General features: G+C 50.1%; 2 protein-coding genes across 2 annotated transcripts in view; both read left to right on the top strand.

The window, feature by feature from the left end:
• Positions 1-75: 75 nt before the first annotated feature.
• ZCRB1 (zinc finger CCHC-type and RNA binding motif containing 1) lies at positions 76-10052 on the top strand. Its single transcript, XM_004597867.4, has 8 exons — positions 76-159; positions 934-1019; positions 2926-2954; positions 5819-5930; positions 6169-6276; positions 9118-9230; positions 9322-9397; positions 9904-10052. The coding sequence occupies exons 2-8, from the start codon at positions 936-938 to the stop codon at positions 10033-10035; spliced, it is 654 nt and encodes a 217-aa protein (XP_004597924.1). The 5' UTR covers positions 76-159; positions 934-935; the 3' UTR covers positions 10036-10052.
• A 10667-nt stretch (positions 10053-20719) lies between these two features.
• YAF2 (YY1 associated factor 2) overlaps positions 20720-22133 on the top strand; it is a 36719-nt gene continuing 35305 nt past the window's right edge. The window contains exons 1-2 of the mRNA XM_058656129.1: positions 20720-20831; positions 21014-21139. Of these exons, the coding sequence (XP_058512112.1) occupies positions 20806-20831; positions 21014-21139 (152 nt within the window). The 5' untranslated portion in view covers positions 20720-20805. The remainder of the gene's footprint in view (positions 20832-21013; positions 21140-22133) is intronic.

Raw genomic sequence — 22133 nt, 5'->3', positions numbered from 1 at the left:
CACCGGCGCGCCGCCGCCGAGGGGTGTGTGGGCCGGCGGCTTGGGGCAGGCGGCTTGGGGCCGGGACCCCCAGGCGGCGGCCGGGGAGCGGGAGGAGCCGCGGGAGCCGCGCCTGAGCCCGCTGGGCCGAGCCTGGCGCGCCGGCCGCCCCGTGGGAAGGTGAGAGCCCTCAGCCGGCACCCTGTTCCCCCGGTGTGTGCGGGGTTCCGTTGCTGTGTGCGGGGCGTCCTGGCTGTGTGCGGGGCGTCCTGTTCCCCGGTGTGTGCGGGGTTCCCTTACTGTTTGAAGGGCCGCATCCAGCCTCACCCCAAATTCCCGCTCCTGTCGGGGCAGTGGGCGCCACGGCCTCCGGACCTGAAGTGTTTGCCCTGGGTTCAGTGTTCGGGACGTGTTCATGGGGTCGTTTGGATGTGAAAAGTCAAAATACGGTGGTTGGTTTGCCTGTCACATGTTCGTGAATATCAGAAGGGTGGGATAGAAAGAAGTTGATTTGGAGGCAAAGAAGCGCCCTGCGGGTGTCTTTAATAATACTGATTTTGTGTTAACTTTTTGAGGATCCCGCCTGTGCGTGGTTATCAAACTTTTGCTTCCGAAAGAAGCTTGCTTCGTTTTGTTTTGCTTGGTTTTTCTTTTCAGTTCTGTTTTCTCCGAAGTTCTGAACCAATTCATAGAATAAAATCGGGTCATTTCATCATTCGGTGCTGATAGGCAAAATGTGTGAATTTAAAGGATTTTATGTGGCCAGAGGCTGGCATTTCCTCACGCCTCTGCAGGGAAGTGTCTGCTGAAAAGTTCCGGTCTTCACAGAACAGGAAGGCTAGCTGGGGGAGGAATCCCCAATTCCTTGGGTTCCTGAAATGTAAGCCAGCGTTGATTTTCAGTGCAATCAAAAATGCCTGCTCTAGAATTCTTCCACACTTGTTTGTTTTCTAGAGATGAGCGGTGGATTGGCCCCAAGCAAAAGCACGGTGTATGTCTCCAACCTTCCTTTTTCTCTGACAAACAATGACTTGTACCGGGTAAGTTCTGTATTAGGGCCTGTATGCCATAACTTACAGATGGACAAAATCTTCTTGAAGTACTTTATGGTGGGCATGGCAGCATCCTAAAGGAGTTGCCATAGAAACCCCACCCCCTCCCTGGGTCCACCTCCTAGAAGTGGGTGGTTTTTGCCAGTCACAATCCCGTTTGTCAGAGATAGGCTGAAGGCCAGGTGGGTCCCAGACATCTGGGGCTGCTTTGCCAACGGTGATGACTGCTGGGCGTTTGGGGTTCTGATGAAAGAAGCTGTCCAGACAAGGCGTCTTCTGTGGAGAGGGGAGCACAGGGGCCTGTGAGTGTTGTGCTGAGGTGCGAGCTCTAGGGCAACAGGACCAGGAAGGGAGGCTGGGCCGCGAGGGCCGGAGGCTGGTCGCATCTGCGTCCCAGCCCCGTGTAGACCTGCATCTTGGCATCTGTTGCAAACACAGATAAATGGGAGCAGAAGACAAACTAGAAACTTCCTAGGAGAACTTAGAATGCTTTTATATCTCTTCAAAACAACAAGTTCTTTGCAAGCACAGCAAGTGTGTACAGCCTGCCTGGTGCAGTGGGAGCTGGGGCAGGCTGGTTTTCCTCCTTGCTGACTTGGTTTTGGGGAGTGCTGCTGGGTGGAGGGAGGATCCATTGCCTTTTCCTACCCCTCGCGTCTGCACAGGCCTTAGCAAAAGCATAGCAGTTGGTATTTGTTTTCACCTCTGCATAAGGATGATTGAGGGGGCATATTCTTTGACCGTGTGATCTCTGTGACACCTGCCCTGCAGACAGGCAGCTGGAAGGACTTGGAGGAAGAGTGTGAGCCTGCTTGTCCCTGGCTGCGTGGGCGGATGTTAGTAGAGATGCTGCTTGGTTATGTACAATACTGGATTGACATAGCCTGAGTTTCAGAGAGCTGGCCAGAAGGTCATCCTTTTGTTTGAAAAGAGACTTACTATATTATTGCATGTTACGTGCTAAGCAGAGCACAGTAGGGTCATGGTGACACAGCAGTGAGCAAAAAGATAAATATTCCTCTTGACACAGCAGGAGAAAGAAACAATGAAAACAGTACAAAGTCAAGTTTACATTACGTGCTAAGAAAATGCTGATAGGTTCTGGGGAAGAAGGGTGGGGAGGGCTATTCCGTGTGAAGTGCAGTGGGTGTGAGATGCCCGCAGGAAGGAGGCGACCCGCGGGAAGAGCCACAGCAAGCCCGGGAACCTGTGCAGACACCGGAGGAGACCCGGGCTCGGCAGAGGCAACAGGAGCCCTCACCTAATCACAGAACTCAGAACTTACCCTTCATTGCATGCATTCTAAATGGCTTTTTCTGAGCAACAAAGGGACTGTTGGCATGGATACTGGCTGAAACTGTAGGAATAGTTGGGATTGCTTCGCAGAAGGCTGCAGAGGTGCAGGGACACAGCTGGGCCAGCATCACCAGCTTAGGCAAGCTACCAGGAGGAGGAGCTGAGGGACGTGCATTTTCTTTATAGATGCTTCTGTAGTTTGTGTTCTTCCTCTAGAAGCAGCCTGAGGTTCCGTCTCAAACTGTGTGGTTGGTGGGAGGGCTAGGGCTCGTGGTTGCTCACAGTACCGGAGCTGTGATGGGACAGAGTTCCAGAGCTGACCCTCAGCGGAGCAGTGTCAGCCTTAGGTCCAGCTCAGCTGGCGCGTGCAGTCTTGTGTATTCTTAGCACACCTTGCATTGTGAAAAATTCAGGAACTTAATTATGGAATTACGTACAATTCTATTAACAATTAAGGATGTTACTCTAATTATCAAATCAATTTCTTCCACAGCCTACTATGTGGAGTGGGCTAACTTGTTCCATCAACTGTAAGAAATAATATATACAACCTGAAAATGTATTATTCTAAAATAAATTATGTGGTCTTTTGTTTCAGATATTTTCCAAGTATGGAAAAGTTGTGAAGTAAGTATTCATTTATATCTTTTGATTGATCTAAAAGCTTATCTGAATTTGCTTTTTCATAATTCTTTATGACAGTAGATGGACTTTTTCATGAAATACGTATTTGGCATAACAAAAAAATACTGTGAACCTTTTTATAAATATTTGGGTTTTTATTTACATAAGCATGTGGACATTTTAAGACATTGTTAACATACAGATGATTTTGTTTGTTTTTTGAGACTTAACAGTGTATTATAAACCTGTGTAGAGAAACCCTATTGATTTTTTATTCATTTATATATCTTGATTTTATGTATATATGTATATATATATAGTCTATGTAATTTCCTATTGTATTATATCTGAAATCTAAGACTAATTCTGTTATGCAATATAAAGCCTAAAGTCTGACTAAACAGATGTTGGCTATTAGAGCTTGTGTTACTAAGTACACTGTAACTGGGATACATCTCACCACAGAAAGGGCAGGAAGATGAGTATGTCAAAGGATAGGACATCAAGTTTGTGACCCTGATTAACAAAATACAGATTCTCTACAAAAAATAGGACGGGAACCAGAAATTAGAGTAGATAGTAACTGCATTGGAGACATGAGACATGCAGTAGAAGCGCTCCAGGTTGCTGTGTTTAATTCACTAGTTTGAATCAAACACCTAGCTGTATTATGAGGCAGAGAAAATCAAGTGGCAAGTGAAAGTGGTGAGAAGTGAGGGAGATGGAAGCCGAGACGGATGCTGTTGCCCAAAGGACACTGAGTTTATTTATTCCTTAATACTTCCACCATAGATGAGAACTTGTCACAAGAAACCAGTGAGGCTAAGTAGGGGAGCCGTCAAACAGCGTTGTGGGCAGGGCCGAAGCATCCAGGATGGGCTGGGGCACTGAGGCGTGAGATCACTCACCAGGCCTGGCGTGGAAGGCTCAACAGAGTGGTTTGTGGCTTTAACTCACCTTCGCAAATGTGAAAACTTCCACAGAGTTAAAGCAAGTCTGTTGGAACCTGTCTCAGAGGTGGTCGGGAACTGTGGTGAGCCTGGCTAGCTGTGGCGTTGCTAGCGGCCTGTGCCGCTGGAGGGCGCGCTGGGGCTTGGTTCTTGTCGCTGCGCTGGGAGGTGCCGCCCTGCTCCGTGCCTTCCTCCTGAGCTGTTTCAGCAGGTTTCTTCTCTAAGTGAAACTAGACAGTGCTTTTCTTAGTGGTGGCTTGTTTTATCGGTTTTAATTCCATTGTCTAACAGACCCAGAACTAAAATTGAATACAACCTTGCTGCATTCTCTGTCCAGTCTCCTGTAATTTGGGTTTTATGAAATTGTTAAACTTTGCCCTTTTAAACCATTTCTAGATAACTTCAAACTTTAAAAAAAGTTTCAAATATCCAACATAGCATTCTTCTCCTCTAGTGTCAGTCCACATTGAAGCATTACTTTTAACTGTCCTTTCTTTTTTTTTTTTTTAAGATTTATTTTTTATTTTTATTACAAAGTCAGATATACTGAGAGGAAGTGGAGCTGCCGGGATTAGAACCAGCAGCCATATGGGATCAAGGCGAGGACCTTAGCCACTAGGCCACGCTGCCAAGCCCAACTGTCCTTTCTTTTTAACATCCTTTGGGTCTGGAACCAGATAGTCACAAGGAATAAAGCCACCACCCCTGTATGTTTCCCTTTGTTTTTGTTTTTGCTGGTGCAGCCTCACAGGGAAATTCAGATGACGCGCTACGGCATAGAGGACAAAGTTCCCCCGCGGCCCGTGGGCGGGCGCACTGTCTCCCAGGACTGGATTGACTGTCATCCAGAATGCTGTCTCAGGGCTCCACTGTGATAATCAGCCATCTGCCTGATTCACATCAAAATTTTAATTTGGATTCGGCATTTATTGGTGGCTTTTGTCTGATGATTTATTTTTTAAGATTTGTTTTTAAAGTAAAGGCAGATTAACAGAGAAGAGAGACAGAGTGATCTGTCTGCTAGGTCACTCCCCAAGTGGCTGCAACAGCCGGAGCTGAGCCATTCCTGAGCCAGGAGCCTCTTCCACGTCTCCCACATGGGTGCAGGGCCCCAAGGCTTTGGGCCGTCTTCCACTGCTTCCCTGGCCACAAGCAGGGAGCTGGATGGGAAGTGAAGCAGCCAGGACACAAACCAGCACCCATGTGGGGTCCCAGCACATGCCAGGCAAGAATTCAGCCACTAGGCTACCACACCGGGCCCTATCTGATGATTCTTACCTGACCATGCTTTTGCAAGGGTGATTTTTTTTTCCATATCCACCCCCATCCCATTTACAGTCATTTCTTCGCAGTCACTGTGAGAAAGAATTCCCCATACCTCCCACCCATGCCTTTAATTTATGAGTGTTGTAGACTTAGCACTCCCTGCTTTCCTACAGTTAGAATAGTATGTACTAGTGTACATGATGGTTGGTGTGCTCAGACAGCCCTGGTCATAGTCTCTCCCCTACCATGTGGCTGACCTACTGGGCCTTGCTGTAGAGCTCCACTGAATGGCACCCAGTGTCCTCAGGACAGGCTCAGGTGGGGCTGGTGATGGACGAAAGCAGGCCCTGCTCACACCTGTTACCCTGTGGGTGTGGCTAAAACCCAAGAAAACAATATTGAGAAAGGATTAGATTGTAAAGCCTAAAAGGATAGGTAGACTGGAGAAAACAGCCCAGGCTGTGCTGCTGGCTGTCAGGGAGAGTGGGAACTGGGAAGCAGTGTAGCTAACCCGGCGAGGCCGTAGCTCCTGTTCACTTGGCCTGCTCCGTGGGCCGACTCCTCATCAGAGCTGCAGGGGCACCTTTGGAAGCATTTGCAAAGCATTACTGTGTTTCTTTTATTGCTTTCTCTGTTTATTTGTGCTTTAAGGGTCACTATAATGAAAGATAAAGATACGAGGAAGAGTAAAGGGGTTGCCTTCATTTTGTTTTTGGATAAAGACTCTGCACAGAACTGCACAAGGGCGCTAAACAACAAACAGGTGAGTGCGCGTTCCGCCGGGAGTGGTACCCGGAAGCCTCTGTCCACTCTGGGGTCAGCTCGGGTGACTGACTTAGGAAAAGCGGAAGCAGCCAGAGCTGTGTTGGCTTCCCAAGGCTTTGGTGAATTGGAAGGGTAGAATGTGTCACGCCAAAGGATGAAGTGGAGCTGCCGCTCAAGGGAGCCGGGTGGGCGCTGCTCGCGGGGCATCGAGGGCACTGACCTCCTTCTCTGCGCAGTTGTTTGGTAGAGTGATTAAAGCAAGTATTGCCATCGACAACGGAAGGGCAGCTGAGTTCATCCGAAGGCGGAACTACTTTGATAAGTCCAAGTGCTACGAATGTGGGGTGAGTAGGGAGAAGATCTGGTGGAGTGTTCCAGAACATACACTAAGGCGTTTTGATGTTATCTTCTATCTGCTTTTCAAAACTTCTTACTGGCCAGATAAAGCTAGGTTATAAAAGATGGCTTAGAAGCTGCAGACTCATCCACAAGATAAGCTGAGTAGGGCCGCGTATGATGGCTTTCTCTTCCATTGCCAAGTCGGCCTCATTGCCAAAAGATTGTAGAGTCTGATGTTGTGGTATAGTGGGTTGAGCTACTACTTGTTGTACCAGCATCCCATATGGGCACTGATTTGAGTCCCAGCTGGTCTGTTTCTGGTGCAGCTCCTCACTAATGTGTCTGGGAAAGCAGCCCAAGATAGAACAAGTGCTTGGACCCCTACAGCCACGCAGGAAATGGGGAAGACGCTGCCAGTTCTGGCTTCAACATGCTTTGTCTAGCCCTGGCAGTTATAGCTATGGGAGAGAATCAGCAAATGGAAGGCACCTCTCTTCTCGGTCTCACGCTCTAATTCCACTTTTCAAATAACTATTAGAGAAATTTAACAAATCAAAAAATTTTTGTTCACATGTTAGTCTTTAGCATCCCAATTCTGTACCCGGCCTTTCTGTTGTTGATGTTGTGCGCCACCTTCTGTAGGAAGTTGTGTTCTGAGATGTTTAATTTCCTTTGCTGTTAGTTTTGCTGGAGGTCTGGCACCAAGCCATCCCCCATGATGTCTTCCTGCTTCTCATGATCGCTGTGTGGTCAGGATGATGCAGTATAGCACGTCATTGCACAAGGCTCACAGGTGGACCAGAGCTTCAGGACACCTGAATAAATTGTACAGTTAGAATAAAAGGTCCATTTAAATGGTGATTTTTTTATATCTTGAATCAGGACTGAAATGTTTGCGAAAGAATACTTGTAGCGGCTGGTTTCTAGAGTGACCCCGTAAATCATCCCAGAGCCTGGAGGGTGTTGGGGAACAGGGACAGACTTTCTGAGCGACACTGCTTATGGTGTCAAGGTCGCAGGACCTTTCCTGCTGCCACTCTGTGCTTTCCCTCTCAAGCTCCCTGCCAGAAAAAAAAAGATACAAGGACAAATAGAGGGTCCAGTGTGGCGCCTAGCAACTAACGTCCTCGCCTTGCACGCGCCAGGATCCCATATGGGCGCCTGTTCTAATCCCGGCAGCTCCACTTCCCATCCAGCTCCCTGCTTGTGGCCCTGGAAAGCAGTTCAGGACGGCCCAAAGTCTGGGGACCCTGCACCCGCGTGGGAGACCTGGAAGAGGCTCCTGGCTTCAGATCAGCCCAGCTCCTGCCGTTGTGGTCACTTGGGGAGTGAATCATCAGAGGGTCTCTCTGTCTCTCCTCTCCTTTCCAATAAAAATAAATCAGTCTTTTTTAGAAAAACGAATGGATGGGTGGGTAGAAAGGCCAGTAGCCACTTGATTGTACACTTTGTCACTGCCGAACTATGAGCCCGAGTAGGTGAGTGTGTGTTCATGTCTACAGGAAGCTCAGAGTGAGGGAATCCTGGGCTCATGCTCCTCCCCTCCCTTTCCCTGAGGTTTCTCACACTCTGCCAGCCTTGCTGTTCCTGTTGCTAGAGCCCCTCCCCTCACTGTCACCCTTTGCTCGGGTGGTAATGTTTGTTGGTGCTCATGGTTCCGGAACGTGGCGTGGATGCTCTGTGTTGTGTTGACACTGAGCAGCACCTGTCTTCAGCCCTGCTCCAGGGATGCAGGCACATGGTGTGTTTGAGGCTTTGTCACGTGGACTTGGGAAGTCCTCTCTGCCCAGTGTCCTGCACAGCCCATCCTACCTCTTCTACATGTGTAGTGAGCTGGGAATGTTCAGGTGTAATTCCGAGCGCTCCCATTCTGTGGCTCGTTAGGGACAGACGTCCTAATCCACAGTGCAAGCCAAATGGAGTTAAGAGAGATCTGTATTTTGGTGTGAAACTTCTTGAATTTCATGAATTTTTTTCCATAATATGAATTCCATGAACTCTTTGAAGACCATGCATGGATGTGGTTTTTAATTTTCTAGTATTAACTGAAAGAATTTAACAGGGAAAATTAAGAATATCTTTTATTGAACCCAACATTTATCCAAATCATTGAAATATGATTAATATGTTTCAGTTATTACGGTCTTTTACCTTCTTTATCAATTAAATCTTCAGAACTCCAATGTATAGTTCACGTTCATGTGCCTCAACTTCATTTTGTTTGAAAGTCAGAATTAATAAGCAAGGGAGAGATACAGAGAGCATCTTCCATCCTCTGGTTCACGTCCCGGATCACCAAGACGGCCACAGCCGGGCCAGGCTGAAGCCAAGGGGTCTCCTGGATGTCTCACATGCTGCCAGGGGCCAGACACTCTGCCACCTTTCCCGGGCCATTGGCAGGTTGCCGAGTTGGGCAGGCACAGTACCTGCAGTCCTACAGGATGCTGTCCCTCTGTTTGCTGTGTAAACAAAGTATGTATCCTGAAGAGTGACAAGAGTACTTTGCCCAAAGTAACTTAAAGTTTGTGCAGTTAGAACAAGAAGAGCCTATGTAAATTGTGAATTTTGTTCTATCTTGAGTCCGGATTTGAATGTTTGCGGAAAGAATACTTGTGGTGAGACGGCTGAGTTACTCCCTGGTGGTTAAAGAAGCTGATTGAGAGTTAAAGCAACATAGGACGTGCTTCTAACTACCAAAGCAATGGGTTGTCAATCATTAGTTTCTTCTGTAGGTTCTCCATGTGGAAGTACATTTTATTTTTAAAACCTAGTTGCAAGGTAACAGGCTGATTTATTCTAACAGAAATAAATGTGATTTTTTTCCTTTTTTAAATTTGATGCAAAAGGAAAGTGGACACTTAAGTTATGCATGTCCAAAAAATATGCTTGGAGAACGGGAACCTCCAAAGAAGAAAGAAAAAAAGAAAAAGAAGAAAGTTCCTGAACCAGAACAAGAAATGTACGTGCCTCTCCTCTTGGTGAATACATATGTGTCGCTTTTGCCTGTTACGGTGGCTTGATTGCATTCTGACAATTCTCCGGTTGTTTAGTGAGGAAGTGGAAGACAGTGAAGACGAAGGGGAGGACCCTGCCCTGGACAGCCTCAGCCAGGCGATTGCCTTCCAGGTACTGCGCCATGCTCACGGGCTCCGGGCGCGGCCCACGCTTCCACTTCCCTTGCTGCGTCTCTGACGACCTCTCTCTCGGCAGCCTCTGCAGCCTCTCGGGCAGTAGGGACTGTCTGCAGCCTAGAAGCTTGCACAGGTTCTGCGGGTGTTGGGGCCCCAGCACTGCGGCCCAGAGCACTGTCAGTGGAAACTTCCATTGGTTCCTGCAGGTGTTAGGGCCCCAGCACTTTGAGGATCTCATTCTGTTTTCAGTGTGCACATGAACAGAACTATTTGAGTAAGGTGAGCTCAGGTTCACCAAAGAGATGTTTTAGAAAGTGCCTAGAATAATGTTGAGTTGATGTTCTGACTGGGCCAGAACTTGGCAGGAGGGATACCTTGCCTGTAGGATTTGGGGAGAACAGAAGTGGCAGTATATGTCATACAGTGCTGCTGGGTTTTGAATTCATGCACATAAGTGACATTTAATGCTCTACTGATTTTATTTACTGAACTGCATTCCAGCAAGCCAAAATTGAAGAAGAACAGAAAAGATGGAAGCCGGGTTCAGGGGGTCCCTCGACGGCGGACGACCCGAGACGCCCACGGATAAAGAAGAGCGCCTACTTCAGCGACGAGGAAGAGCTGAGTGACTGACAAGAAACTCGCGCAAACATCCTCGAGTAAACGAAACCTGGGAGCACAGCCTTGAGCTGAGGACTGAGGTGACTGTTGGAACCTGACAAGGATGCTCAACACCAAATGATAGTTTACTAACAGGCAGTGCATTGGAAATCTTAAAATAACATATAAAGTGTCATGTTTCTATCTTGCCTTAGCACAGTACAGTTCGGGCATTCCTAGTCTGAAATCCTAAATGCTACAAAACCTGGCAGATGTTCAACGCCAACACAATGACTCAACTAGGACACTGCACACATGTGGAGCTCTCAGGTGGCAGTGACTTTACCCTTTGGGAATGGAAAAAAAAAAAATCACACTCAGTGTTTTGAAAAGGTCATCAAGGGCCTGACACAGTAGCGTGGTGGCTAGTCTTCGCCTTGCACGTGTCGTGATCAGGGTTACATAAAGCACCAACAGTGCGTGCTGAGCCCAGCTCCCACCCCCACGAGAGCTCATTAGGTTATACCACACTCGTCCAGTACCTCCAGGCCCCAGTGTCTCAGATAGGAGGTGGGTAGCATGTACTGCCCCTCAGAATTCACTAGTGAGAATACTCATTGTAAGCAATACTATCACTGTCATCAACCCGCAAGAGAAGCTCTTAATCATTTGAGATGCCCATTATAAAATTTCATTCATGTCTGGTTATTTTACATGGCTTTTGAAATTTAATCTTCAAAAACTTGATAAAATGCTAATAAACTTTTTAAAAAGAACTTTATGCTTAAATACCGATGTTTTGTCATCTTGTTTCTTTCAGCTTTATCCCTAATTGGATAGGCTGTGGATACTGTAAATTAGTAAGAAGCTTGGAGTGATGTGATACGGTCTCCACCTGTGGCACTGGCATCCCGTTTGAAGTCCCGGATGCTCTGTCTGGTTCAGCTGCCTGCTAGTGGCCGGAGAAGGCGACAGAGGATGGCGCAGGGCCTTGGCCTCTGTGACCGTGAGAGGCCTGCAGGAAGCAGGTCTTAGAGATTAGTAAAAGGCTTGTGACCAGACAAAGCAGTTACTGTCTAGGAGCCAGCTGCTAGGTCTCCAACATGGGTTGCAGGGCTCCAAGGACTTGGGCCACCTTCTGCTGCTTTTCCCAGATCAGTAGGAGCTGGGTTGGAAGTGCAGAGCCGATTCAGATGGGGTACTGGCACTGAGGGTGGCAGCTTAACACGACTCTGCCGCCCTGCTGACCCCTTTGAAGAAGTTCTTCAAGCAGATAGTTCAAATACATCCCACGAAATAAAGTGGGACAATGTTACACCATGGGTTAAGCCCCCGTTTGCAGGCTGGCATCCTGGAGTGGAGTACTGCTTGGACTTCTGGCTCCTCCGCTCTGACCCAGCTTCCTGCAGACGGCCTGAGAAGCGGTAGACGATGGCCTGAGTGCGTGGCTTCCTGCCATCCAGGTGAGAGGTTTGGTGTTACCGGTCCCCGGCTTCGCTTTGGCGTAGTCCTGCTGAGACATCTGCGGAGTAAAGCAGCGCATGGAATCGGCTTATTCTTTCCCACTGCACTCATGAGGCTGTAGGAGGGTGCCTGGCCCTTCCCCACTGCACTCATGGCTGTAGGAGGGTGCCTAGCCCTTCCCCACTGCACTCATGAGGCTGCAGGAGGGTGCCTGGCCCTTCCCCACTGCACTCATGGCTGTAGGAGGGTGCCTAGCCCTTCCCCACTGCACTCATGAGGCTGTAGGAGGGTGCCTGGCCCTTCCCCACTGCACTCATGGCTGTAGGAGGGTGCCTAGCCCTTCCCCACTGCACTCATGAGGCTGCAGGAGGGTGCCTAGCCCTTCCCCACTGCACTCATGGCTGTAGGAGGGTGCCTAGCCCTTCCCCACTGCACTCATGAGGCTGTAGGAGGGTGCCTGGCCCTTCCCCACTGCACTCATGGCTGTAGGAGGGTGCCTAGCCCTTCCCCACTGCACTCATGAGGCTGTAGGAGGGTGCCTAGCCCTTCCCCACTGCACTCATGGCTGTAGGAGGGTGCCTAGCCCTTCCCCACTGCACTCATGAGGCTGCAGGAGGGTGCCTAGCCCTTCCCCACTGCACTCATGGCTGTAGGAGGGTGCCTAGCCCTTCCCCACTGCACTCATGGCTGCAGGAGGGTGCCTAGCCCTTCCCCACTGCACTCATGGCTGTAGGAGTTTGCCTAGCCCTTCCCCACTGCACTCATGGCTGTAGGAGGGTGCCTAGCCCTTCCCCACTGCACTCATGGCTGTAGGGGGGTGCCTAGCCCTTCCCCACTGCACTCATGGCTGTAGGAGGGTGCCTAGCCCTTCCCCACTGCACTCATGGCTGTAGGAGGGTGCCTAGCCCTTCCCCACTGCACTCATGGCTGCAGGAGGGTGCCTAGCCCTTCCCCACTGCACTCATGGCTGTAGGAGGGTGCCTAGCCCTCGGAGAAAGACCACTCTCTTATTATCTCTGCTCTGCTGTCTGCACGTCACTGTGCTGAGCAGTGTCTTGGAGCCAGTCTCTCTGGGCTCGAGGAGCACTCTCCTCTCTAGCACTGGCACAGCAAGGGCAGCTCTCAGTTTGTTAGTGGAGGTGAAAGTACAGGGTAGGGAAGAGAAAACACGAGGGTTCGGCTTTCTTGGGTGCTAGTGTCTGTGGCCTTCAGCCTGAGGAAGTGGATTCTATCCTTCTTCTGGTCTAGGTGTGCAGATTTTTTGTTGGTTTATTTGAATTAAGATTGATTTGCTAACATCACAATAACTTTGTTACAAGTTTGTTAACTTCATGGGGATGAAGGTTCACTTTTTTTTCTCCCTGTGGTGGACTGTACATACGGGGATGTATAGTGAAGTGTGGCAGAAATAAGTATGTTCGCAGGTGGACAGAGAGGTATGTCTCCATGCATACAGCGCAGGGATGGACTCGGAGGAAAACGGCTGAGAATCTGTTACATTGCTGGGAGACTCCTCGGGACAGCACGATGGACTTGTGAAAGTTCCCGAAGGACACCCATCGTAAGACTGGAGGGAGGAGCGGTGGGGAGGGGGCTTGGGGAAGAAAAGGGAGACCCTGGTGCCTGTTAAGCTGTGTCATAAAGTAAAGTAAAATATTGCTTTATTGATCTGAAAGAGTAACAAAGCAGGACAATCTTCTATCTGCTGGTTCATTCTCCAAACAGCCACAAGAGCCAGGGTTAAGCCAGGTTGAATCCAGGAGCCAGGAATTCCTTCCAAGTCTCCCAACAACTTTGGGTTGTTGGGTAGGGGCCAACTGCGTTGGCTCCTATGATGACTCAACAGCAAGCGCTTGACCTGTTCCAATGCTAAGCTGACGCTGTGACCCCTGCCACATTGCCTCCAGCTCTGGAGACCAGTTCCTGGGTGGCCGTGAGTGGGAGTGGCTTCTCAAATCACACCCCAGACTGAAGTGTAGTATACTTAATCTCAGAAATAGTAAGATACATGTAACATGTAAAAAGTTACTTAACTATGTTACTTACAGGATGTGTTTGATTCTAGAATATAATTTTAATGAAACATATTACTTGAATGGCAGTGTATCTGCTGCAGTAATCCCGGGAGTATTTATTTGTTTATACTACTTCAAAAAAGTGATGCTAGGGCAATAATTTTCTCATGAAGGTAAATATGACAAGAAATCCCAATTTCTCCTTAAACATCACTTTCCAGGATTATGTCTCAGGGACATACTATTTTTACTGCAAACAAATTTTACCTTGCAGCTGTGTTTGTATCCCTAGCAAGAAAGATGTCAGGTACTTACAAATATTTCAGATATATTATGGTAGATGTTTCTGGGTCAAATATATTCATGTAAGAATATTTTTAAAATGTGTGCACTTACAACATGTCCTGAGCGGAGCTACAATGTTTATAGGATCTACTGGAAGCTCGTGAAACCGATGAACATGTGATTGGGGATGGAATCCTTACAGCCATGAACTGTGCCAAGATGCCACACCCTTCTAGTGAACATCAAGCCATCACCTGGCATGGCCGTGGGTTGTGTCTGTACACAGAGCTGCCCCCCAGCACTCCTGGTGTAGGGCCCTCAGTGAGAGACACAGTGCCGCTGTAGGGCACCATGAAGCTTCCCTGTGCGTCCTCCTCTGTCAGGATGCTCAAGTTTGCAGCTTTGACCCTCACTAAAACACCCAGTCACACCATACTACATATTCACACACCAAGCCTTAAGCTAGTGCCATCTTTTTTTCATTGTAACCTTATCAGCCGTGCAGGGACAAATAATAAAAATTTTAATCCAGGTGGCATATGTTAAATGCTTCAAAGGGTTAGAGAACTGGCAGAAATAGAATGTAATGAAAAAACGGCAGTACAAAAATAAAAGTGCAGGTGTTAACCATTAGGAAAGTTAAGGAGAAAGAAATGTATCCAGAAAAAAAAAAAACTAACAGAAATGAGAGGCGGTGCAAGAGGCGCACCACAAGGCAGCGTCTGCAGAAAACAAAAGCAGGGAGGAGGGAGAACACACAGCAAAGGGAAGGAAGCGCTAGCACGAGACAACGAGGCCGGGAGCGGCGCGGTGGCCTAGAGGCTGAAGTCCTCACCTTGAACGCGCCAGAATCCCATGTGGGTGCTGGCTCTAATCCCGGCAGCTCCACTTCCCATCCAGCTCCCTGCCTGTGGCCTGGGAAAGCAGTCGAGGATGACCCAAAGCCTTGGGACCCTGCACCTGCGTGGGAGACCCGGAAGAGCTCCTGACTTCAGATTGGCATAGCTCTTGCCGTTGCGCTCACTTGGGGAGTGAATCATCAGATGGGAGATCTTCCTCTCCGTCTCTCTTCCTCTCTCTATATCCGACTTTGTAATAAAAACAAAATAAATCTTAAAAAAATTTAAAAAATGAAGTTTCCGGAAGCGGAGATAGAATTTGGAAGCCCAGATGCTAAAACAACATTTAAAAATTAATTTATTTGTTTGAAAGACAGATAAACAGAGAAAACTTGAGACAGAGGGAAAGATTTTCCACCTGCTGGTTTACTCCACAAGTGGCTGCAGCAGCCAGAGCTGAGTTGATCTGAAGCCAGGAGCCAGGAGCTTCTTCTGGGTCTCCATGTGGGCGCAGGGAGCGCAGCACTCAGGCCGTCCGCTGTGCTCCCCCAGGAGTATTAGTGGGGAGCAGATGAGAAGGGGAGCAGCCAGCACACAAACTGGCTCTGATACGGGATGCTGGCAGTGCAGGCTGTGACTCAGTGTGATACAGCACAGCACCAGCCCCTTGCTAGAATGCTTTTTGTTTAATATATTGTTTTAGTGCCTGGCTAAAGGATTTAGTGGTTAAATCCTTGCCTTGAGGCGCCTGCATGTCATCCCATATCGGCACCAGTTTGTATCCTGGTAGCCCCACTTCCCATCTTGCTTCCTGCTTGTGGCCTGGAAAAACAGTAAAGGATGGCCCAAAGTTTTGGGACCCTGCACCCACATGGGAGATCCAGAAAAAATAGGCTTCAGATCAGCCTAGCTCTAGCAGTTACCGCCATTTGGAGAATGAACCAGTGAATGGAAGCACTCTTTAGCTCTGCTTTTTAAGTAAATAATAACACCTTGAAGCATTGTAAAAAGAAAATAAGGAGGGCTCGGCAGCGTGGCCTAGTGGCTAAGGTCCTCGCCTTGATCCCATATGGCCACTGGTTCTAATCCCGGCAACTCCACTTCCTCTCTGTCTCTCCTCCTCTCAGTATATCTGACTTTGTAATAAGAATAAAATAAATTAAAAAAAAAAAAAAGAAAGAAAATAAGGTATCAAAGAGGCTGGTGATACTTAATATCCAACTAGTTCCTGTGAAATCGCTAGCTACTTACATAAACAAAAGAAAGGAAGGGAAGAGGGAGGGAGGGAATATTATATTCTTAGCATTGTGGGTGTCAGCACAATGATGTAATTGTCTAATCCTCCACCTCTATGCACCAGCATCCCATAGGGGAGCCAGTTTGTATCCTGGCTGCTCCACTTCCTATCCAGCTCCCTGCTTGTGGCCTGGAAGGCAGCAGAGGACGGCCGAAGTCCTTTGACCCTCACCCGTGTGGGAGACCTGGAAGAAGCTTTTGGCTTCTGGCTTCACCTAGGTTCAGCTCTGGCTGTTGTGGCCATCTGGAGAGTGAACCAGCGGATGGAAGATGTTTCTGTCACTGCTTCTCTCTGCAAATCTGCCTATCCATCTAAAATAAAAATATTTTTAAAATGTGGCTATATATTATATTCCATCTATTTTGTATTAATATTGCACTGATATGTAAAAGTACTATATGGTTAAAAATAGATAATATATCAATTTGAGCACACAGAAAGCAGACATCCTGTGTGATGAAGGAGCCCGTGGTGGATGGTCGAGGTTGTAGAGCGAAGCCATGCCACCCACCTGTTGCAGGCCGCACTTCCATACTGCCCACCTGGAAAACAGCTCCTGTTTTGCTGTTCAGCGTGGGCTGTGACTGGACGCCTTCTGGGCCATCCAGAGATCACATTAACCAAGCCTGCCCCGTCTAAGTTGGTGCCGACACACTGACACGCCTTCAGTCTGAAAAACACTGAGAATGCAAAGACTTTCCTGCTTTACCTGACCTGTAGCCATTTAACTGGGAAATATGGGTAGAACTGATGTAGGATGATTTACGCACTGGGGTTTGCTCACTTAATTTGAGCGTTTGTTTTTTTTAGAAATACTCATTTACCCCAGTACCCACTTGAGTCCTGGCTAATCATGTGGTGTTTGTACTGAACTGCCTTAATGTCTTTTTATCTGACATAAGCTTAAGCATTTCACATTTAGACTAAACCTGTAGCAACATTGTTACAAGAACTTGTCAGTTGCTTACAAAACATTTATTATAACCTTTTGTTTTCTTTTGATTTACTGATATGGGTTGAATTGTGACCCCAATTCACATGTTGAGGTCCTCACTTGTAATACCACAGAAGGCAATTACATTGGGAGGTAGTATCTTCAAAGAGATAAATTAAATTACAACTAGGTCATTAAGATAACCTTCGGCCTGGAATGGCATTCTGATAAGAGGCCATCCAGGATCAGGGCATGGCCAGGAGGAGGTTGCTGAAGTAACTGACTCTGCCACCACCTCGATCTTAGGCTCCCAGCTTCAAACTCTGTGCCAAAATACATCCATCTCAACTATTCAATACGCAGCACTATGATACAAAACCCCAGAGATGTAACTGGCAATATACACCTTGTACAACCAACACAATCAGTAAAGCTATGCCTACTTTGCAAATACAAGACCCCAACCAACTAAAACAACATAAACTAATCTTTAAAAGTCCAGTTTCACAAGCAGCTTGTTATTACACAGGCTGAGTGAGCATCCCTTACTCCCAGAGCCCGGCAGCGTGGCCTAGTGGCCAATGTCTTTGCCTTGAAAGCGCCGGAATCCCATATGGGCGCCGGTTCTAATCCCGGCAGCTCCACTTCCCATCCAGCTCTCTGCTTCTGGCCTGGGAAGGTAGTCGAGGACGGCCCAAAGCCTTGGGACCCTGCACCTGCGTGGGAGACCTGGAGGAAGTTCCTGGATCCTGGCTTCGGACTGGTATAGCATCGGCCGTTGTGCTCACTTGGGGAGTGAATCATCGGACGGAAGATCTTTCTCTCTGTCTCTCCTCCTCTATGTGTATCTGACTTTCCAATAAAAATAAGATAAATCTTAAAAAAGAAAAAAAGAGCCTGGGACCAGAGGTTTCAGAGCTTCTAAGACCAGGGATGTGTGCAGATACACAAGAAGGTATTTGTGCAACAAAGCCTAGGTCTAAACACGAGACTCATTTATGTTCCATATATTTTTATTCTTTAGCGTGAAGACAATTTTATACAGCATATCTTCATTCTGTGCAGCAAATGAGATTTTTATGGTAGAGTTTTCCACTTGTATCAAGTCCACATTCAAGAAGTTTGTGATTTGGGGAACATTTCAGAGATTGGTTTTGGATATCTGGGTTAGGGCTTTGTACTTGAATTTTAGTTCTGTCTCTTGGGAAAGTTTTACTCATTTCTGCTTTAGCCATTCTGTTTCCTCTCAAACTCCAGGTACCACCTGCCACTGCCAGATAACTACACAAGACGAGTGCGCAGTCGCTGTTGTGTTTGCCCAATCACTTCAGTGCTCGTCCTAACAGCGTCACTGGAACCTTGTGGTCAGTCTGCAGACCCAAGACAGGTTCCTGGCCACTTGGGCATGTAATCGCAGGCACAGTATCATTGACTTCTCTAGTCTCCTATCCTGGGAAGTGTTTTGGAATGGAAATGGGTATGATTATATCAACACCCCAGAATGCTTCAACACTTCAATGTCAAGTTGTTAAAACTATCACGGAGGGTCCAGAGCCTGACATAGCAACATAATGCCTCGCCTGTAATGCTGGCATCCCACATGGGCACCGATTGGAGTTCTAGCTGCTCCACTCTCCATCCAGCTCCTTGCTAGAAGCCTGGGAAAACAGCAGAGGATGGCCTAAGTCCTTGGACCCCTCATCCTTGTGGGAGACCTGGAAGAAACTACTGGCTTCCAGCTTCTGATTGGCTCGGGTCTGGCCATTGCAGCCATCTGGGGAGTGAACCAGCAGATGGAAGATTTCTTTGCCTGTGTGTCTCTCCCTTTCTAGAAAGATAAACTAATCTTTTCTTTAAAAATGTTGAAGTACTCTCATCAGAGAACAGATGACTCCTGAGAACTGTAGGTTTGCGTGTTGGAAAGATGCCCAAATGGGTAGGCACACGGGCCAATCTGTTGACCACAGCTTCTTACTGTTCTCTGGGTAGGCACACGGGCCACTCTGGTGGCCACAGACTTCTTGCTGTTCTCCCAGACAGCAGGGACACTGTAAGGAGAGGGCGTGGTGCTTTACTGTGCAGAGACCTGCCCAGCATAACAACAGCAAGCAGGAGGTCGTGGGGGTAGCAAAGGGCATGGACCACTGTGCCAGTCTGAAGGGTCGTAGCAAACGTCACCGTTTGTGGACCATCTGCTGCCTGTACTATGCTAAACAGGTGGAAGCCCCACTGGGGAAGAAAACACCGCATTTGAGACTTGTGACCCAAGTGAAGGCATTTATTCACAACTTTAAATTTTTATCAATGATAAGAGGAGAAGGAGAGAGGGTGAAACACAGAGTTCTCCCATTCACTGGTTCATAACTCACATGCCTGCAACAGCTGTCACTGGGTTGGGCCACAGCTGGGAGCTGGGAAGCCCACCTGAGGCTCACCCACAGGGGCAGGGAGCCGAGCAGTGGAGCTATTACTGCCACTTCCCAGGGTGTACCCCAAGCTGACTCGACTCAGCGCTGGAGCCTAGACACTCGGCCGGGGAATGCAGGTGTCCCAGGGTGTCTCCATCACTAGGCCTAACAACCACACCTCAGAACAATCACTGAGTGCCACACTGCTGCAGGGCTGAACCTCAGGGACCAGGACACCCAAGGCGGGGCCCACCTGGCTGCAGTGTGTGGCTCTGTGGGCCACTTGCTGCCAGTGCAGGAAGAGGCTCTGCACTTGTCGAGGTGGCGAGGAGCTTTCCAGCATGCTTAGGCTTTGATTTTAAAAACACAGGCTGTCCCATCCCTTCTGCTCCACTTTTCCTGTCAGTGTCCTCCAAGGTCGTCCCAGGGAGGAGTTCTCACTCCCTACTGTGCCTCAGGCTTGCAAGGGGCCTATGGACTGACTTTAGGTTGACCACGATGGCACTGGATCGCCTTTTCTTGAGCTGTCCTCAGCCACTGGGCAGCGTACTCCACATCTGCAAGAAGCGCCTGGTGACCCCGGGGTGACTCGGAGGGAGGCTAACAGGCTGCCTGAGCCCTCGCGCCAGCCCTGCCTGAAGAAGAGCCCTGGCCATCGGGTCCCTAAGTCGCTTGTCTTTAAAATGAAGGACTAGGCTAGCACGGGCGCACATTTGCATATCACCCCGAGCACTTAGAGCTCCAATCACACAATCTCCTCAGAATGCCCTAGGCCGTACCGCGGTTGGGCCGCGGGACTCCCTGTGCAGCCCACGCGCGGCACCTGCAGCCTCACCCGGGCCCGAGAGCGGCCCTGCCGACCCGGACTGGGGAGGTGCTCCCGGGCCCGGCCCAGGACCCGGAGCAGACGCCCGCACCTCCGTCTGCATCAGAGCACGGCCTCGGCAGAGGCGTTGAAAGCACAACGTTGTGCAAGGGTTGGAGTCAGCCTGGGCTACTGCAGACAGAGCGCGTCCGGAGCCACAGCGGGCCGGACTCCCGGCCTCCGTGCGCGCCCCTTACATAACCCGGGGCAAGTCTCCCGGCCTCTCCGCAGCCTCGGCTTCCTCCCCACCCGGCCGGGCCTGCGAGCGCGCACAGCCGGCCTCCCGCGCTGGCCTGCAGGGTTCCCGGGCGCCCCGCAGCCGGGCCTCGCCCTCCTCAGCCCGGTCTCGCCCTCCTCAGCCCGGTCTCGCCCTCCAGCCGCCCCGCTCCCTCCTCAGCCCGGCCGCGCTCCGAGCGGGGCCGCAGCGTCTCCCCGCAGGCCGGGCCCGCGCCCTCCTCGGCCGGGCCGCGTTTGAAGTCCCGGCGCGGCCGCCGGTTGGCGCGCGCGGGTCACGTGGCCGGAGGAGTTCCCCGACAGCTGGAGGCTGCGTGGGCTCCGGCGGCGGCGGCGGCTCGCGACCCGGCCGCGCGGCCTCCCCGCCCTCCTCGCCGCCCGCTTCCGCCCGCGCCTCAGCCCGCGAGCGAGTCAGCGCGGCGGCGGCGGCGGCGGCGTCTCGGCGAGCGCGGCGGCCGAGCCATGGGCGACAAGAAGAGCCCCACCAGGTACCGGCGCGCGGCCGGGCCGGGCGGCGGGCGGGCGGGGGCGGCGCCGCGGACGAGCGCGGCCCCACAATGGAGCCGCGATGGCGGCGGCCGGAGCTCGCCGGGGTCGGGGCCGGGCTGCGGGGCGCGAGCGCGGCCTGCCGGTGACCCGCGCTGTGTCGTGTCCCGGTTGTGTCCCGCAGGCCGAAGCGGCAGCCGAAGCCGTCCTCGGACGAGGGCTACTGGGACTGCAGCGTCTGCACCTTCCGGAACGGCGCCGAGGCCTTCAAGTGCATGATGTGCGACGTGCGCAAGGGCACCTCCACGCGGTGAGCGCGCGGGCCGGGGCCGGCTGCCCGCTGCCCGCTGCCCGCTGCCCGCTGCCCGCCGGGCGCTCGGCGTGGCCGGCAGGCCCGGTGCGCACCGGCCGGCTGCGTGGTGGAGCGCGGCGTGGGCAGCGGGAGTCTGGGGCCGGAGGGTGCAGTTTCACTCCATTGCTTAAGGAACAAACAAACAACAACAGTAATAATAACACCAGAAGTGTCCGATCGTGAACTACACAATAGGTTAAACTTCTTTGTTACTGGATACGGACGCTCGGAAGGGTCAGGCCCAGGTTTCCCTCTGTGAGATTATTCCAGTTACCTGCTTCATGCACACTTGGAGGTGAGCCCGGTGTGGGGGACACGCTTTTGTCACAAGTGTCTGAGTGTCCTGATTAAATGGCATTATGCTGGACAAATGAGATAAAGTGATCTCGGCCAGTTTCAGTCCTAAGTTTCTTGTGAGCTCAGAGAACTGCTGTTTTGGGAGGAACTGCTGAGGCGAATTAAATGGCTGCAGATCGCTCGGCCCGGGAAATTCCATGAGCGCAGGCCAGGGCAGCCTGCACCTGCGCTGTGCCGGTGGCCCTCGCGCCAGGGCCGCCCGGAGTTAATTCGTTCTAATCCTGCAGTTGCCAGCCTAACAGTTGGGTGATGTACCCTCACTGTAAGCAGACCAGTATGCTGACTGTTGCTGAAGAAAAGGGCCTGTGTATTGCCGGCACCGTGTGTGATCATTCAGTAGAATGGTTTTTGTAAGACTGAACTATTCTGGTTTTCAGACACCATTTGCAGAATTTGGCGGAACTTTGGTGACTGAGGGCAGAATTGGTCGGCAGTAGGGCACCATGTTGAGAGGGGCAGAGCTAGCTGCTTTTGACTCACCTGTTTGCAAGTCCTAACGTGCTTGCTGTACATTCTCATTTATGTCGGATAAAATGTTCATAGTGTTTTGCATATCCTTTAAAACAACTTTTGAACCAGTGATTTTAAGGAAATA

The sequence above is a fragment of the Ochotona princeps genome, chromosome 27 (assembly GCF_030435755.1).
Source record: "Ochotona princeps isolate mOchPri1 chromosome 27, mOchPri1.hap1, whole genome shotgun sequence".
Lineage (NCBI taxonomy): Eukaryota > Metazoa > Chordata > Mammalia > Lagomorpha > Ochotonidae > Ochotona > Ochotona princeps.
The sequence above is the reverse complement of the archived record's forward strand: the minus strand, read 5'-3'. Positions and strand labels throughout refer to the sequence as shown.

Coding starts and splice junctions, on each gene's coding strand:
- ZCRB1 (XM_004597867.4), top strand. CDS start 936: ATGAGCGGTGGATTGGCCCCAAGCAAAAGCACGGTGTATGTCTCCAAC. Junction 2,955..5,818: donor AAGTATGGAAAAGTTGTGAA/GTAAGTATTCAT, acceptor TTGTGCTTTAAG/GGTCACTATAATGAAAGATA. Junction 9,231..9,321: donor CCTGAACCAGAACAAGAAAT/GTACGTGCCTCT, acceptor CCGGTTGTTTAG/TGAGGAAGTGGAAGACAGTG.